Source organism: Helobdella robusta (assembly GCF_000326865.2).
Source record: "Helobdella robusta unplaced genomic scaffold HELROscaffold_16, whole genome shotgun sequence".
In the NCBI taxonomy this organism is placed as follows: domain Eukaryota; kingdom Metazoa; phylum Annelida; class Clitellata; order Rhynchobdellida; family Glossiphoniidae; genus Helobdella; species Helobdella robusta.
In genome coordinates, this window is record NW_008703893.1 from 393,166 (window position 1) to 411,560 (window position 18,395).

An 18,395-nucleotide genomic window follows, 5' to 3' on the forward strand; every position below is an offset into this window, starting at 1 on the left:
ATAATAATAATAATAATAATAATAACAATAATTAGCATCGGCAGATTAGGACCAATAAACTTCACATAACCAATTTTTATATACTTATTCTTAAATTTTCTAACAACTTTTTTTAACTTGTTGCTACAGTTTCGTGTGCACTCGTTAAATGTGAATGAGTTGCGTGTGCGTGTGTGTGTGTGTGTGTGTGTGTGTGTGCTTATTTACGTGTTGCTGACTTGTATGATCTTGAAAATGTCACCCATAACTGCAGATTAATAATAATACATACAAATCAGAGCATTGTACATATGTATACCTATATTGGTGTTATACATATGTATATACAATAAATACAGAGCATACAATACATACAATCCAGAGCATTATATGTATATTATAATAATAATCCCAAAAATTAAACTAAGAAAATAATAACAACAAAAATAAAATAATAATATTAATAATAATGAAATGAGGTGTAACTGCATGCATACCGTCAAGCAAGCAAGCTTCCAACTGAGCTCACGTTTCGACCTCTCAACTACTGAATGCTTCAAAAGAAAAATAACCTTCAAACGTGAACTGCACACATTCATACACACGTACACGAACATACACATGCACACGTACGCAAGCACACATACAAACACAAATCACATACAGGCATGAAACATACATATCTAAGAAAAAATATACACGCATATTAATTGTATGTGATGTGCATGAACGTGCGTGTGATAGTTTATAAAAGCTGTCTACACGTTGAAACATTTCTTTGTGAAAACGAATTTAAAATAGAATGCGATAGTGGCTGAATTCAGGTGCTGATGGTGAGAACGCTACTACAGGCGCTGCCATCACCAGCGTTACTCTCACTCCCACCTCCTTCGTCATTTACCAGATGGCTATCGTCACCATCATCTGAACTCTTCTCTGCGGCCGAGGTGATCTCGTTGTACTTGACGACCTCGACGACGGGCTCTGTTTTGAATCTGACCTTCTTGTTGCTGTTGCTGTCTTCATTGTTGCTGCTGCTGCTGTTGCCACTGAATTTTGAGTTGGAGTTGAGTTCCCTGTGTGAGGAGTGGTTGGCGAGGAAGTCGTGTTGAGGTTTGTTGTCGCTGTTGTTTATGTCCAGGTAGTGCTGTCGTATTTGGTGCGATTTCAAGGTGCTGTGCTCCTCCAGGGTCGGCAGTGTGGTCGGTGTGGTTGTTGGTGTAGCAGATGGGGATGAAGACGTGGAGAGTGCACTGTAGTCTTGTTCCGATGCGTTGTAGCTGTGCACCAGTAGTGCTTCTGATGAATGCTGCTGCAGTAACAACTTCTGCTTCTCTGCCAGCTGGTCTCTGTATTTATCTGCAGGTTGTGCAGTCATTCATTACATTAACTTCTATCGGGTTGTTAGACCGAACATAAGATATAACAAACAATTCCCTTTTACGTAAAGAATAGGAAAACGTTTGCATTAACTTGAACATCCAACCCAATCAAATTAACATGCACGTAGAAAAGTTGCGTCAGACTCTTAAGCACGTTGCAGTCAGATTTGACAGAAGTAAGAAGCAGTCAAATTAGACAGAGGTAAGTAGCAGTTAGATTTAGCTGAGCGTTAGAGCAAGGCAACTGCATATTTAACTTTCGAAACAAAGCAACACTAGCTCAACTCGACTACTTCTTATTGTTATCATCTACAATTGTTTTATTGACATCGCCATTATTTATTAATGCTATTCACGATAATTTATTCATTTCACTCAAATTAATTAATTAATTCACGCTAATGAATAAAACATCAGAGATGTTACGTTTTTAACAGCAGCAGCGGCAACAACTACCACTATACCTACACCTACTACTACTACTACTACTACTACTACTACTACTACTACTACTACTACTACTACTACCACCACTATACTACCACAACTACTACCACAACAGCAGAATTGTTTAAAGAAGTGATTTGAGCAAGTAGCGCATTGTTTGCTGTTAAAAAATACGAACAAGAATCACTTTGGAATAAACGCTCAGAGTGAATCACTAGAAAAAACACCAAGCTCTCAAGACGATAGCAAATGTAATAATAATAACAATAATAAAAACAATTAATAATAATAATAAAAATAACACCAACGTACAGAAAGGTCTGAGAATGAGGAAATCGATGACGTCAGTGATTGAAATGACACCTTTCAACTCCTTCCTGTCTGACACGACGACCATGCAGTGCGTCTGGAATTATTTTATCTACATCATCATCATCATCATCATTATTATCATTATTATTATTACTATTATCATTATTATTATCTCTTGTAAATTTTATTTGGACTGAACAATTATGTTACGATTTAACTAATTCAGTAATATCATCATCATACGCCATCTATTGCGACAGACATTCAAATGTATAATAACTATATTAAGACTGATTACATTTCTCGTTGTACGCATTTTATATCTATAATGGCGAGCATCGTAGACTACTTTCTCATTTTAATTCATTTTATTTTATTTTATTTCATTGAATATTTATTTCGCCCCTTTTTTGGAAAAAATAAAATGAGTTCCCATTTATTATTGTTATTATTGTTATTATTATTATTAATATTATTATTATTATTATAATTATTATTATGTATCTCGAATTATTAATATTAACTCGAATGTATCATAACTTCTTTTAGACTGATCTTTTACTTTTATAAAAATAAGAGAGTTTCCATTATTATTATAATTATATGACTATATAGTTATTGAATTGTACGAGTCCAACCAAAAACAATTCCGGATGAATAAATATGAAAAAATACAAAAAAAAAACAACAAAATATAGAAGGGAGAATATGTGTGAAACACGTTATAGGAAGGAGTATCTGCAAAAAAATAACAATAATAACGACAACAATGAGAACTCTTAAATTTCTACAATTAAATATAAAAATGATCAAATATTATAATAGTTAAAAGATTGAAATAATGGATAATTTAACAATAATAATAATGGGAACATCCTTTTATTTTCTAACTCAAATACCAAATATTAATAATGAAATAATTATAAAATCCTATTTAATAAAATCTAAATCCTATTAATAAATTTAATAAATCCTATAAAATCCTAATAATAATAATAATAATAATAATAATAATTAGAACTCTTTGATTTTGATTGAAAAATTCGAAAAAATCAAAATACTTCAAGATAATGAAATATATAAATAAAAGAGTGAAATAATAATAATAAATGATTATTATTCGAAAAAATCAAAATACTTTGAGATAATGAAATATATAAATAAAAGAGTGAAATAATGATTAATAAATGATAATAATAATAAGAAGAATAAGAAGAAGAATAAATGAAACCCACCCCAGTGTCGACCATCCTGGCGACCACATCACACAACCTTTCACTGGAAGAACAAGTCTGAAGGTACTGCCCTTCCTAATTTTCAGTGATTGGTTGGTCGGTTGGTTGGTTGGTCAGTGGATTGATTGGTTAGTTGATTGATTGGTTGGTTGGTTGATTGATGTTTTTTGTTGGTTGGTCGATTGATTGGTTCGTTGATTGAGTGGTTGATATTGGTTGGTTGATTGAATGGTCAAATGATTGAACGAATGATTGAATAAATACGTAATTAATTGAATGATCATGATTTATTAAATGAATAAATGAGTAACCGACTGAATACACACGCACACATGCGCAGACACACACAAACACATTTTGGTGAAGTATTTGTTTGTTTATTCCACAAAATATGATAGAATCTATTTGGAGAAAAATTTATCTCAAACTAATTCATGAATATATAGATGGATGGCTAGGCATTTTGCCATGAGATGAACTTTTCAAGAAGAGCAAATTAAAATGATGCCTTTACTTTAAAAATTTTAAGACCAAGCCAGAAAACAATTAGAGATGTGATAAAAATGTATGTCTAGAAAAACTAACATTAAAAACAGCAAAACAGAATGAAAGGAAACGTGATACGAACTTCTTTCCTGTGCTCGATGACTTTCTTGACGGTGACATTAAGATCTGTGTACATCTGGTCATCTGCAATGGACTGCATGGACGTCATTAACAATTATTATTCAGCAAAACATTAACACGACAATAAAATTATGAATATAATTTAAAAAATATATATAAATATATAATATGAAAGTAAGATCGATAAATTTATAACTGGGACGAGTCTACAAACATTTAGAATTTAAAAAAAAAATGTAGTTGATGTCAGTCAATTACATTTATAACCGAAAATACTAAAATAACACTGAAACTCCCTACGCTCATCTCTCTTACTCTTTCACTCTCTCTCTCTCTCTCTCTCTCTCTCTCACACACACACACACACACACACACACACACACACACACACACACACACACACACACACACACAATCTCTTTCTCTCTTTCTCTCATCTTTCCAATTCAGCTATCAGCCTATCCATAAAGCCGCCAACTATCTCTTAAACCAATCCTATCACACCTTTATAACTCTATTTATCTCATAATCAACTCAGGATCTCTAAACACCTCAAATAGTAGCAGCCAGCCAGCAGCACATTGTACAAGAAAACGACGACGAACTAACAAAGACATCTGATTTGTTGTAGATATCAATGACTTGGTTCTTCTCGTTGACGATTGGAAGTGCCGACACGTTGTTACCCATGAACAACTCAACTACTTCTACCAGCGTCATCTCAAAGGTAACCTGAAGATCAAGTCATTACCATCGCGTTAATGATTCGGTGTAATGGAATGTATAAAATGAGAATATAAAAGACGAGTTATATTGATGGTGACGATGGTAAACAAACTAAACAAGGATGAACAGATTACAAATAAACTAATGTAGCAAAAACAATAAATGAAATTAAAAAATAATAGAAACAACGATGACGGTGAAAATAATGATGAATTCAACACGGTACAGAATGGAGTGTAACTAAACAAAATGCAAGTTCAGATCTCCAACTGAGCTAATGCAAATATAAACCTCTGCTCATGAGCAAACATATTTGCACTGTTCATACACAAGCACTGCACAGGTGCACACACACACACACACACTCAAATGCACATAAACAGAAACACACATATACACTCACAAGTACACACACATACACACGAACAAATAGAACAAGACGATGATATTATTTTTCAAGCCTACCTTTATTTAAATAAGAGCAATTGTAAACAAATGGCATATAAAAAAAATGACTAATCAGCAAATGATCGTAAAATTAATTAATAACTCACATGGCTAAACACGAAATCATATATAAGCAGATATATTAACCAAAAAATAAACACATACAAACACACACGTATAGCACATACAAATAGAATACTGACATGGGGAACATTTTCATAGGTGCCGACTTGGCATTGTTCAATGGTTTGTTGAAGAAACTGGTTGCCTATCACATCTTTCCCTGGCTCCTTCACCAAACTACGCATCTTTGCATTTAGAGTTATGAAGCATTTGTCACTTACTTATTGCATTGATGTTACATAAAATAAAATACAGATTATATCCTTAATATGTCGACACATTAATTTAAAAAATCATAAAATATAAATACAGCAGAAGATGATCAACATTAAATATAAAAAAATGTTAAACTAAAAAAGTGAACATTTAAACTAGCAAGCCAGTTGTATTAAAATCTCTTAATCAAACTTCAAACACTCCAGACTTATCTTAGTTTTTAATCAGAATTCCACACCTTACAATCCTTCAATCAATCTCACAATCCCGTCTCATCCATTCGGCAACTGCACGACCCTATGATATCGAACAAATCCCCTACATACCACAACTTCATATTACCACCATTCCATCTCTTAAAAAAACTTCACCACACTCCACCGCACTATTTCACAACCGCAAAAACTCCATACCCCCAATCAAGTGCCAGCCAAAAATCCTACTTGAAAACTCACATATGACGCAATGAACCTCAGTATCCTCTTACTGGTGAGGACGAAGAGAATGTTGCCCGTGATGGGATCAACGACAGGAAGGTGGTGGATGTGATGACGCGCCAGGATAGCAGCGGAAGCCAGCAAGGAGGTGTCGGGCTCCACTTGAATTGTCGGCTTGTCCGAGTCGCCCAGTATATCTAATAAAAAATGCGTGACTAATTATTTATTAATACCAATTTATGATGTTTATTTATTTAATGGATTCATTCATTGATCCGGTATCGAATGAAATTTAATATCAAAGATGTCGTCACGTCTTCCTAATGAGTGAGTGGTTACAATTTCGTAGTTAACTCCTCCATAAGTGAGAGTTAATGATAAATTGGTGATGCATGTGGGCCATAACAAACAACATGCTTGTGTTCATTGCATTGAAAAGTTGCATTGGATTCGATAACACATTGACAATAGAACGAAAGAGTTGAAAGAATTAATTTGAATGAATGGACGAACGAATGAATGAATGAATGAACGAACGAATGAATTAATGAAAGAAAAAAAAGAAAAAATGAAATGCAGTTGAAAGATTTAATTTGAATGAATGGACGAATGAATGAATGAATGAATGAATGAATGAATGAATGAATGAATGAATGAATGAATGAATGAACGAATGAATTAATGAAAAAAAAAGAAAAAATGGAATGCATGAATAAGCGTTGGAGAGCGCTATCACCGCCAGGCAAGCAAGATTCAGATTGCACATACTTGTGTGATTAATTGAGTGAGAAGTGAATTAATTAAATGAATAAACAGATGAATAAGCAGGACAATAAATAAATGACAAATTGAAATTCCAAAAACAAAAAAAAACAAAACGATGATTTAATACAAAGAACAAATGAACCAGTAAATAAATGAATTAAGAAGATAAACGAATGAATGAACACGCAAATAAAATAAAGTAATAAAAGTGAAAGGCCAAAAAAAGTTAAAAACCAACTTTTCCAGTTTGAGATTTTTTGATCCTCAATTTCTTTCAGATCCAACTGTGAATACAAAAAGTGAATCATCAGCATTACCATTCTTTTAATTACCATCATCTTCATCATTATTTTCACCATCATCTACTTCATCATCATCATCTTCATCATCATCTTCCTCATCCCCATCATATTGGCAGTTTTTTACTAATATAATCAACCTCGAATCAATGGTTAACAATTATCATTCAGCACAAGAGTGTCAGAATCTGTCGAAGTCGAAAATTTCTACTCAGAGTCTGAAATATTTCGATCAGACTCCGACACTCTGGTTAACGCAAGTTTCATGAATTAACAATTTTTGTTATTATTATTATTATTTATCAGCACACATCACCATCATGACTGACCTCGGGAGAATGGTAATACTTTTGAAGAACTCTCAAAAAATCAGTTACTGTAAGAAGACCTGGTTGGAAAATAATAAAATCAATAAATTAGTAATTAATTAATTAATTAATTTATTGCATATTCGTAACTGGATACACAAAATTGCACATAAAGAGACAATCGAACAGCAAAAGATAACAAATCAATCAACCAATCTATAAACTATTAACTAATGAATCAGCAAATCAACCAACCAATCAAACAACCAACCAGCAAAATCATGTTTATCTATTGACCACAGAGGCGCAGATCTTATACTATTCTGTACAAGTGCATAAAATGCCTTGCTAACCTGTTCGGAAGAAAAGTTTATAAAAATTAAACTGAAAAATCAATCAACCAATCAATCAATTAATAAATTAATCAATTATTGAACAGACCAATTAATTATTCAATCAGTCAATCAAACAATCAATCAACCAACTAACATCAATTAATCAATCAGATGACTGCTTTTTCAAGAAGTAATTCGAATTAAGTTAGAAATAACCAGAGATCAACCACTTAAATTTGTAGCTACCTGATCAAGCAACATTAAAATGTGCTTGAAGGATTTTCCCAAAACTCATAACTCAAATGTAATTGTTGATCAACTAATCATTCATCCTAGTTAATCACTAATCACATTCCAATGACAATAGCACAGCGTGACAGCAACAAATTACTCATATAAGATAGCGGTATGAATTAGCTATGCATATCTATGTATGTATACATGCCTAAATGAACTGTTATATTATATTACATCACACGCACACGCACACTAACATAAACACACCGACACACACACACACACGCACACCGACACACACACGCACACAATTTTCTCTTTTTATTTCTCAGATGTTTTAACAAGAAACGCAAATATGTGAATCCGTCTGCATTTGAAACTGCAACCCAGAACGTCCAGCCATTATACTATCCCAAAATGGTAAGAACTTAATCCACACAAACATCCTAAAGTATGATCGAAAATTGGATCATGCTGATAATGTATTATTATAAGTTTAAAGGTGAAATGACATTTCATCTTAACCTGCATACCCAAAGTATATCATGTACCAGCAAGTAAACGCACGCACACACACACACACACACTCACACACACACACGTAGTATGTATATTAATGAATGTGTGTGTGTGCTAGTAAGTACATTAATGCATTCCGTCCAGAGTGATATCCAATACAAAGGTCATCATGACTGACTAACATTCAAACAACAATTTACAACAACAACACATTAACAACAACACCATACAACTCAACGAAAACAACACCAAACAACAACACACAACAGCAGCAAACAGCTGATAAAAAATACTTTCCCTTCTACTATAAATAGATCAATGTTTTTGTTGTTGAAAAATTTGACATGGCAGTGATTTATAGGGTTATTCATTTATTTGCTTGGCTTAATATTTACTCATTTTTCAAATAAATCTTTGTCATATTTGCTCATGATTCAATTTCACTTCAATACAAATACGATGAATGCATTTCATTTAATTAGTATTTTGCCTTACAAGTCGTATGTTTTTAAGCTATTTTTTTGTAAACATATCTGCTAGGCAAACATTCTATTGCCAGCTCATCATTTCTTTACACACTCATTCACTCACTCACTTACGCACTCACTCATTTATTCATTCACTCACTTCTTATTCGACTTTAAACACTTACACAGTACAAAAATATGTATACATAAACATTGATTCAATCGCCTAGATATAACCCAGATGTTCATTCATTCCCTCATTCCAATCTATCCAGTCATTCATCCTTTACATACCTCCATCCATTCTATCATCAATATGTCAACCCATTAATCCATCCTTCTGACTATTCATCCATTTTTCCCATCCATCAATCAGGTCATCACTCAAACATGCATAATGTTTTCATCTGCACATACGTTCAAGTCATTTTGTTAATTTCCATATATCTATCCAAAAAAATATTATCTCATTCATACATATACTTATTTGTCTAACCATCAATCTATCCGCCTATATATTCCTCTTATCATTTTATATTCATTCATCTATTATTATAACTATTGAGCAATCCATTCAACTATCCTTCCATTCAACTATCCATCCATTCAACTATCCATCCATTCAACTATCCATCCATTCATCCATCCATCCATCCATCCATCCATCCGTTCATCCATCTATACATCCATCCATCCATCTATCAAGTAATTTATCCATCCATCTAATCATCAATACAATATATCAATTCATCCATCCATCCATCCATCCAACAATTCATATATTCGTTTATTTAAAAATCTATCCATCTATCTTACATTGAGATTGATGTCAAAAACAACCAGCTTGCAACTGGCAGGCATCAGATCATAGCATGGATGGGTGTTGGCGAATCGGGTCAGGGCAAGTTCCTCGCTGTCCACGGTTTCTAGGTCAATAGAGGTCAAGGTCGGGTTAGAGCAAGTAAGGTTAATTGAAGATTAATAGTGTTGATAAATTTGTGATGTCTTTATTTACAGCTATGTTTAACTATTTAGACTAAATATTGAATAAAAAAAATTGTCAATCATAAATCTATTCAATCAAATCAATCAATCAATCAATCAATCAATCAATCAATCAATCAATCAATCAATCAATCAATCAATCAATCAATCAACCAATCAATCAATCAATCAATCAATCAATCAATCAATCAATCAATCAATCAATCAATCAACAAACCAATCAGTCAATCAACAAATCAATCAGTCAACTAACCGCCATGAATCTCTTCGAAATCTAAACTATCTGTGTATCTTTTTGGTAGCTACAACATTGAAAAACATAATATTTATCCATTGATTTGTTTTTAATTTGCCAATTCATGGCAGTTCTCTCTTAAAAAATCTCCAGAGACGTCAACAACAGACATACAGTGCACGTTGTTAATACACGTGAAGCAACTCACCACGCACATTGCGCGTGACAGGCGGGAATCTCTTTGAAATCGAATCCAGCCAATGCAATAGCAGTGCCGGACACTTTAACGTTACACCATCGTCATATGGATTAATAATAATAACAATAAAAACAATAACATAACAAATAATAATACTAACAGTAATAATAGCAATAATTATAACTAAAACATAATTAGGCAGATAATAATATTTATTAACAGTTACAAATGATAATAATTGTGAGACAATGATGATAACAACACGCTGGCAGTATGTATACATTAGTTATAATTATAGAGATAATAAGAGGTTTGGTGAGTGGCAGTCAAGAGGACAAGATTAACAATAAAAATAATGAAAAATAATAATTGAGGGAGCAATAAAAATAATAATATTATCATTATTATTGATCTTTACAAATATATAAACATTATATATCTATAGAAGTTAGTCAGAAACATGTTAATAAATTCGGATACCATTGTAGAAAGCTTAGTAACCTAATGTCAGAAGAAGCAGCAGTAGTATAAGCAGTAGCAGAAGAAACAGAAGCAGTAGTAATAGTAGTAGTAGCAAACCTAATATCAGAAGAAGCAGCAGTAGTATAAGCAGTAGCAGAAGAAACAGAAGCAGTAGTAATAGCAGTAGTAGCAAACAGCTGGTAGTAGTAGTTGTTGTAGTAACAGCAGGTAGTAGTAGTAATAGAAGTAGTAGTAGTAGCAGCAGCAGCAACAGCAAGTAGCAGAAAACACATTAACAATGTCCAGCGTTAATATCGATAAAAGATTTTTTTTCATCTACGTGTGTGTGACCATCACATGCTTTGTTTGCGTACTACTCAACAGGCGTTCTCAAATTATGACAAGGTTGACTCCAAATAATAATAATAATAACAATAACAAGAATAATAATACGAATAATAATATTGGAAAAATAACTAACCAAATAATGTGAGAAAACTGCTACAAATAAAATATAATGATAAACAAAAGTTTTATAGGATTTTGTCAAATGAAAGAGGAGCCCAAAATTAGTCCTTATCATTATTAAAGATCCAGCTAAATTTCGACTTGGATATCACATAACAAGAAAACCATAGCAATCACCATAAAAAAATAGGGCATTATATTTGTAAATAGCGATCTTCTAATATTTTGGGAGCATCTTGCAAAGTTGATTTCTTTTACTATCTGCAATTAATTTGAAAAAATTTTGCTAAAAAACAATTCGAGTTTTGTGTTTTCTGTAGACCATCAAGCTTTGCTAACTGAGTATATCCACTCACGACATTTTTTAAAACCTAATTTTTCTTGAAAACTGATAATTGCGCATGAGAGTCGATAATAGATAAAAATAGTCAGACGCAGAACGTTACTGAGACTACGGTCAAGGGCGGATCAAAAACATGAACGTGATAACAGTGGAGGCGGGTAGTACGAACTTTAATATGTAAGCACGTTAAGAAATAAAAAAAAATAATAAGTGTTATCACGTGATGACAAGAAGTATTTATCCATACGGAACCAAAAAACCTTTCTTACTTTCAAAAACTCAACTTGTTATTAATAAGAAAATTCGGAGTACAAGTGAAATACATTTCAATTAATAACAATAACAACAACAATAACAACAACAACAACAATAATAATAATAATGATGATGATAGTTCATCTCATTATTATATTAACGGAGACAGCAAGATAAACGGTAAAACTATCGAATATAAATGCACATAGAGACAAAATGACTACTATGACAATGAGCCAAATGAAGCTAGACTGACTCTAGCTAATGCTGTATGAAGTACATGAAAAAATCACATCAATATTATAAAATGCCACAATCAGAAAAAACAAAAAAAAATTTAACTAAGAATGAATTGATGTAGAAATGGTACGCAACAATAGTATTTGTGACATTAACAAGCATGAATGATAAATAATAATAATAAATATAAATAATAATATTATTATTAATACTGACCCTAAAAACTCTGGTACCCTTTTTCTTGTCCCTCCAGATGACCAGGTGCATGGGTTCATATGAATGGATGGTGCTGGCTGTGGATTTTTTTTGTTCATATGTTTGTTGTTTGTAATGTATGTTGTGTTTATGTTGTTGTGTTTGTGTTGTTGTTTACAATTTGATTTATTGTTGTTGTTTATGCTCTGTTTGTTGTTGTTTATTTTGCTGCGTTTGTGTTGTTATTTGTGTTGTTGTTGTGCTGTTGTTGTCTACTCTCGTGTGATTGTTGCTGTGGTTTGTATTGTTTTGAGTGTTGTGGCTGTTGCAATAATTGTTATGTGTGTTGTTTGAATTGTGTCGTTCACTAACATTTTATTCGAAATTTTCAAATTCAAATGAAAAAATAGAAACATTGACGACAGAGTGAGAATAATTTGAATATAAATTGCTAGAAGTGTGTTTTTTTTTCCTGCACATGGTAAGTGTTGTAGACGGTGATGTTTTTGTAGAAAGAGTAGTAGATTTTATGATGCATAGAAATGTTGTTACATTATGTTGCGTAGTTATTGTGTTGAGTTGTGTTGTAACATGCTTGATTGTTTTCTGTAGCAATAGTCGTTGTTTGCATTACTATGGCTGTATTGTAACTTGTATTGTTATATTGTGTAGTTGTTGTTGTTGTTGTCTGTATTGTTTGATGATGTGTGTTGTGTGTTATGTGGTTGAAAGTTTGTGTTGAGTACAACTGAAGGCAATGAAGTTAGTTGTTGATGTTGTTCTTAATGTAGTTGCTGTTGATGTTGCTATTAATGTTGCTATATGTGTTATAGTTTGAGGAAGCTATCATGTGTTTCTCGATTGATTGCAATAGTGTTGTGAGTTATATCACGGGCATTGAATCACAGATATCATAAGACCGGTATCATATGCATCATTAATTGTTAAAACTTATTGGAGTCACAGCTTATCGTCGTTTGATCGGCAACAACTAAGTAATAAATCTAACGCAACAATCCAACAAAACAAATCAATGAACGAAGATGGCATGGTTATAATACAACTAAAAAAACAAAAATACAAACAACAACAAAAAAGACAAAATAAAAATAATATTAACACAATAAATAGGATCCTTAATTGGAGATAAATCAGATGGTTTGAAAAAAATCCTTTGATAATACTGGCGTTCCCTATAATGAACAACCATTCCATTTGTAGAACATAAAAAAATCTTTCCTGTAGTCTAAGTGGGACCTATATGTGTTTAGCTTCAATGTATGTATGAATGTATGTATGTATGTATGTATGTATGTATGTATGTATGTATGTCTGTATGTATGTATGTATATATATATATATATAATCACAAACACACACCTAATTACATTAGGATTAGTTTGTTCGTCTATGATCAAAAAAAAATTTATAATAAACTATTTAAAATTGTGAGCATCGCTAACAAAAGTTAACTTTGGATTGAAACATTAAAAATAGCTGCCTCATTACAAAATCTAATAACTCTGTTAATATTTTTGAAGAGCAGCTATAAATAGTACCCATTGAGTTTCTTTGATTATTGCAATTGTATATCATTATCTATCAATATAGATCAGACACTTAGCTGTTAGACAGATTTCAATAATTCTTTGGTTGAAGTATTTAAAACAAGGACAGGTTATTGTTTGTTTAAGAGCCTGTGCGTTGATAGCCCAGCTCTACATTCGCATCTTGAACGCTCTATGATCAACATCTCATCTGTAAATTCATCGGCATCAGTTTACTTGAAGAAGAGAAATGATTTCGTCTGAAGGTGAGGGGTATCATTCAAATAAATTGATACATGAAACTGTATTAGATCACGTAGAAAAATTCGTGATAAATAAACAAATTATGATGCATCAATTTTGCAGGGACTTTCTGCAGAAATCCAACTACCGTAACTTTTTAACTGAAGATATAACGGGATAGTCTAGATTCATCGCAGCTGACAAGCCATTTAATGAAATGAAATGGGCTAAGAGCTTTCGTTCCTTAACAAAAAAAAGAGGACCAATATAATTTGATGAAAAATATGCAGGAAGAGTATTACAAAACTCTACCGACACAATATTCATTGGTTACTACACTCTACACTATTTATGTATTCCTTCCGTCAAAACAAGAAGAAGAGTATGTTAGAGTTTTTAGAAAACTTCTTGAGTCAAAACCAACGCTTGCTCCACGTGTTGTAATGGATTTTGAAAATGCTAGTCAGAATGCAATAAGCACCGCATTTCCAACCTGCGAATTGTTTATTTATTTAGAAATATGATAACCATTTCCACCAAAGGGTGAATATAAAATTGACCAAAATGAAACCAATGAAATTATTGATAGCTACAGAAAAAATATTTGTAATAATCGCTTATCTACGTTTTGTTATTTAATTTCTTGTTAACGCTTTCATTCTGCTTTCGAAGGTTCTTTTTAAAAAATATCAATTATTAACAAAATTATAATAACAATTGTTATTATTATTGTAATTGATATTATAACTAGAACTAGGATGTAGCCACAACAATAATTATAGAAAAAATAATAATATATCAATAGTACTATGACTGTTATTAATATTATTATTATTTATATTGTTATTGTTATTATCATCGTTATTGTTACAATCTAATTGTTGGCAACTTAAAATCTTGCACAAAGTCTGATTTAATCATATATGCGGATCTAGATAATGAATCAATTCGCCCAGAATCGCACTTCTTCAAGTCTAGCCAGCCAGACATACATCGCCATAGCCACATAGCCAACAACGATACGATTGAGATTCTCGAATTGACGGTCTGCCACGAAACAAACTTCACCAAATCTAAACTCTACAAAGAAGAAAAATATGAAAACAACCTTAAAAATGATTTGTCAAAAGATTTTAAAACTTTTAACATTCTAATTAGAGCATTTGAAATTAGTCCAATAACCCTTTTAAACTCTCATTAATTAATTTATTTTGGTCAGACGTTTTTAATGATAATTTGATAAACTGCGTAATAAAGTCGTCGTATGCAATATACTGTGACAGGAACAAAATTTGAACCATTTTTGTGTCATTTCATCAAAACTTGAACAATTTTGTACCATTTATCATCAACGCACCCTTATATTAAAGATGAGCATTGACGAATATTGTAAACATTTATTATATATGTATGTATATATATATATATATATGTGTGTGTGTGTGTGTGGTGTGTGTGTTTATGAATTTAAATTAAGTTTTTGAGTTACAATAAAAGAAGTTTCCATTATTATTATTAGTTTTTATTTTTCAATTTTTCAATTACTTTCACTGAATATAATGACGAAGAAAATAATTAGATTACCAGTCCCTAAGAACTAGAAAACCATTCATTCATTTGAATAGATGACTTGGTTTAAGAATAATCTATCATCATCATTTGAGTAACATCATCAACATCATTGTGAGTGAACATACTAAAAATCATCGTCGTATAGTCGTCATCATCATCATAATACCACAATCGCTATTATCAAATGAAATGATGATGAAATGAAATGATTACTTAAAAATAATCCGTTGTTTTGTCATCGTCATCACCAATCTCTTTCAAACATCTAAAACATCACAACTATTTTTTATTTAATGAAAATAAAGAAGAAAATGATGATAATGACGACGACGATGTTGATGGTGATGACGACGATGATAAAAATTTTAACGAGACTAAATTTGATGATTGATGACCTGACAAGTGATTGTGAAACCTCCAGAAATTATGTTAGAGTGTGATCATTGATGAAGGCCATACGGCTGAAATAAATAACTTTCGATAATGACCATGACGATGGCCGCGGCGCTGATGATGAAATGATGATAAAACGGTTTAACCCTGCGATGACGGCTGGGGTAGATTTCTACCCCAGAGCTACTTTCTAAGCATGAAAAAAGAAAACTACGCAAAAGCTTGGGCTCTCTTTTTATGACTTTTCCTAAAATCATCTCTTCTCTTATTTTAAAACTAAAATTTGATAAAAAAAATAACGCTAGAGGGCAGTTTTGAATGCATATAGCACCTAGGACGATTGGGGTTGATTTTTACCCCAAATTAAATACACTTTTTTAAATATTTAAAACTTTATGAATGTAATGGAGAACAATTAAATTTTATGTTACTATTTTTATTCGATTGTATTATCATCAACTATAAAAAATTAATGTCAAACTTTTCAAATCTTTGGCAATAAGCAGTTCAACACTTTTTTTTCAAACAATCAGCTAAAATGGTGTATTCTGAAAGATTTACTTTAGAGCAAGCCAAACAATTGATAATTGATAATTCTAGTGACGAAGAGAGTATTAGTGAGCATGAAGAGATTACTGATTATTCGGATGTAGAATTTACTGACGAAAAAGGAAATGAACCTTTTCTCGTTGAAGACAGCGCCGACGATGATGATGAAATAAAATATACACTTCAGAGTTCAAGTAAGATAAGATTGATAAAAAATACAATTTTTCAAATGTATCAAATAACAATAACATGAATATATAATAATACTTTCAGATGTACAAAATGACAGCTCTAATTCAGATCTAGGCTCTTCCGATGAAAGCAATGATAATGAAAAAAGCAAAACATTTGTATCTAAATGTGGAAACATAGTCTGGCAAAATGAACCAGTTTACAACAAATGTGGAAGGCGTGGTATGATGAATGTAATTCACGGGAAACCCGGTCCAACAAGATTTGCTAAAAAAAATGTAGACAGTCCTATTTCTTCATTTCATCTATTTTTTAGAGATAATATAGTTGAAAACATTTTGAAATGGACGAATAAGGAAGGAGAAGAGAAACAGATGAGTAATTGGAAGGAGTTAGATAAAAAAGAATTTTTTTGCTATATTGGATTGCTTATTCTTTCTGGAGTACACAAAGCAAAAAATGAAGCTGTCAATGAACTTTGAAACAAAAAGCGGGGACGCACATTATTCAATGAAGCCATGCCAAGGGATAGATTCAAACAAATAAATAGTGCTTTGAGGTTTGATGATGCATCAAAACGAAGGCAAAAGAAAAGTGAAGACAAATTGAGTCCCATAAGAGAATTGTTTGAAATGTGGGAAAAGACATTAGAGGATGCATATATTCCTTATGAAAATGTCACTATTGATGAACAACTCCTAACTTTCAGAGGACGTTGTTCTTTCAAGCATTTTCATTATAACAGCTTAACGTACGTATAGGACGTTTTCATAAAAAATTAAAAATATTTCGCTTTGCTTAAATTTTTCGGTTTTCTAAGGAATTTATTAATTTATAAAGTTTTATTTTCGTAAAAATAAATTAGTTTTCATTTTTCGCAATTAATTCGGTAGTTTAATAAGACAATTTGGTTTCATTCGTTTTCACTGCTCTCTTGGAGTAATCAGAAATGTCTCACTCCACCTCGACAAGAGCAGCAGCAAAGAAGTCTGAGAAAGCTGTTATGGAACCTGATGATTATGGCCTCAAACTGTGTGAAAAATGTCGTGCTGAGAACTGTTCAGTCTTAGCTGGCTTGGTCGAAGGGCTGAAGGATACACCTAAGCATTCCTGACTGGAATGTAAACAAATCACATAAAAGAAGATTATTTCTGCTGGAACTTGGAGAAGTAAATTTTTGAGACAAGTCTGATATATTTGCAATATTAAAATTATTTAATTTTTTTCACAGAGTATGATTAACTTTGGCCACAAGGATGACTTGGTAGAGACAAAGATTCCTGCTATACTCAGCAAATCCGGCAGATGTCATGCTTGTCCTAGAATAAAGGATAAGAAAACAGCACTAAAATGTTCAAAGTGCAACAAACCAACATGTAGAGATCATGTTTTTATGATATGTAGGAATTGTTCTACAAATTGAACAAATTACATTCACTTTTTGTGTTAAAAAATTAAATAAATTTTTTGTAACAATAAAAACAAATTATTATATTGTTTTGTTCATTAAAATTGTTGTTATTCACCAAACGTGTTTTATTTGCATGATAAAATTTATTTTGTGTCATCATTATTTGTTGTTATCATCAGATTTAACCTTGGGGTAGAAATCTACCCCATTCGTCTTCAGTGGATG

At 32.0% G+C, this 18,395-nt stretch overlaps 2 protein-coding genes across 2 annotated transcripts; one reads left to right on the forward strand and one right to left on the reverse strand.

Moving 5' to 3' along the window:
- Positions 1-2,022: 2,022 nt before the first annotated feature.
- On the reverse strand, positions 2,023-9,794 carry HELRODRAFT_75648 (hypothetical protein; the record flags this gene model as incomplete). The annotated part of the gene is made up of 10 exons (XM_009015437.1): positions 2,023-2,214; positions 3,356-3,426; positions 3,980-4,055; positions 4,592-4,714; positions 5,359-5,438; positions 5,946-6,128; positions 6,935-6,980; positions 7,325-7,383; positions 7,575-7,656; positions 9,678-9,794. Coding segments are annotated over 10 exons (1,029 nt in total), but the record flags the coding sequence as incomplete, so codon positions are not given.
- A 6,762-nt stretch (positions 9,795-16,556) lies between these two features.
- HELRODRAFT_169600 (hypothetical protein) lies at positions 16,557-18,182 on the forward strand (the record flags this gene model as incomplete). Its single annotated transcript, XM_009015438.1, has 3 exons — positions 16,557-16,761; positions 16,841-16,992; positions 17,991-18,182. The coding sequence occupies 3 exons, from the start codon at positions 16,557-16,559 to the stop codon at positions 18,180-18,182; spliced, it is 549 nt and encodes a 182-aa protein (XP_009013686.1).
- Between the last annotated feature and the right edge of the window lie 213 nt (positions 18,183-18,395).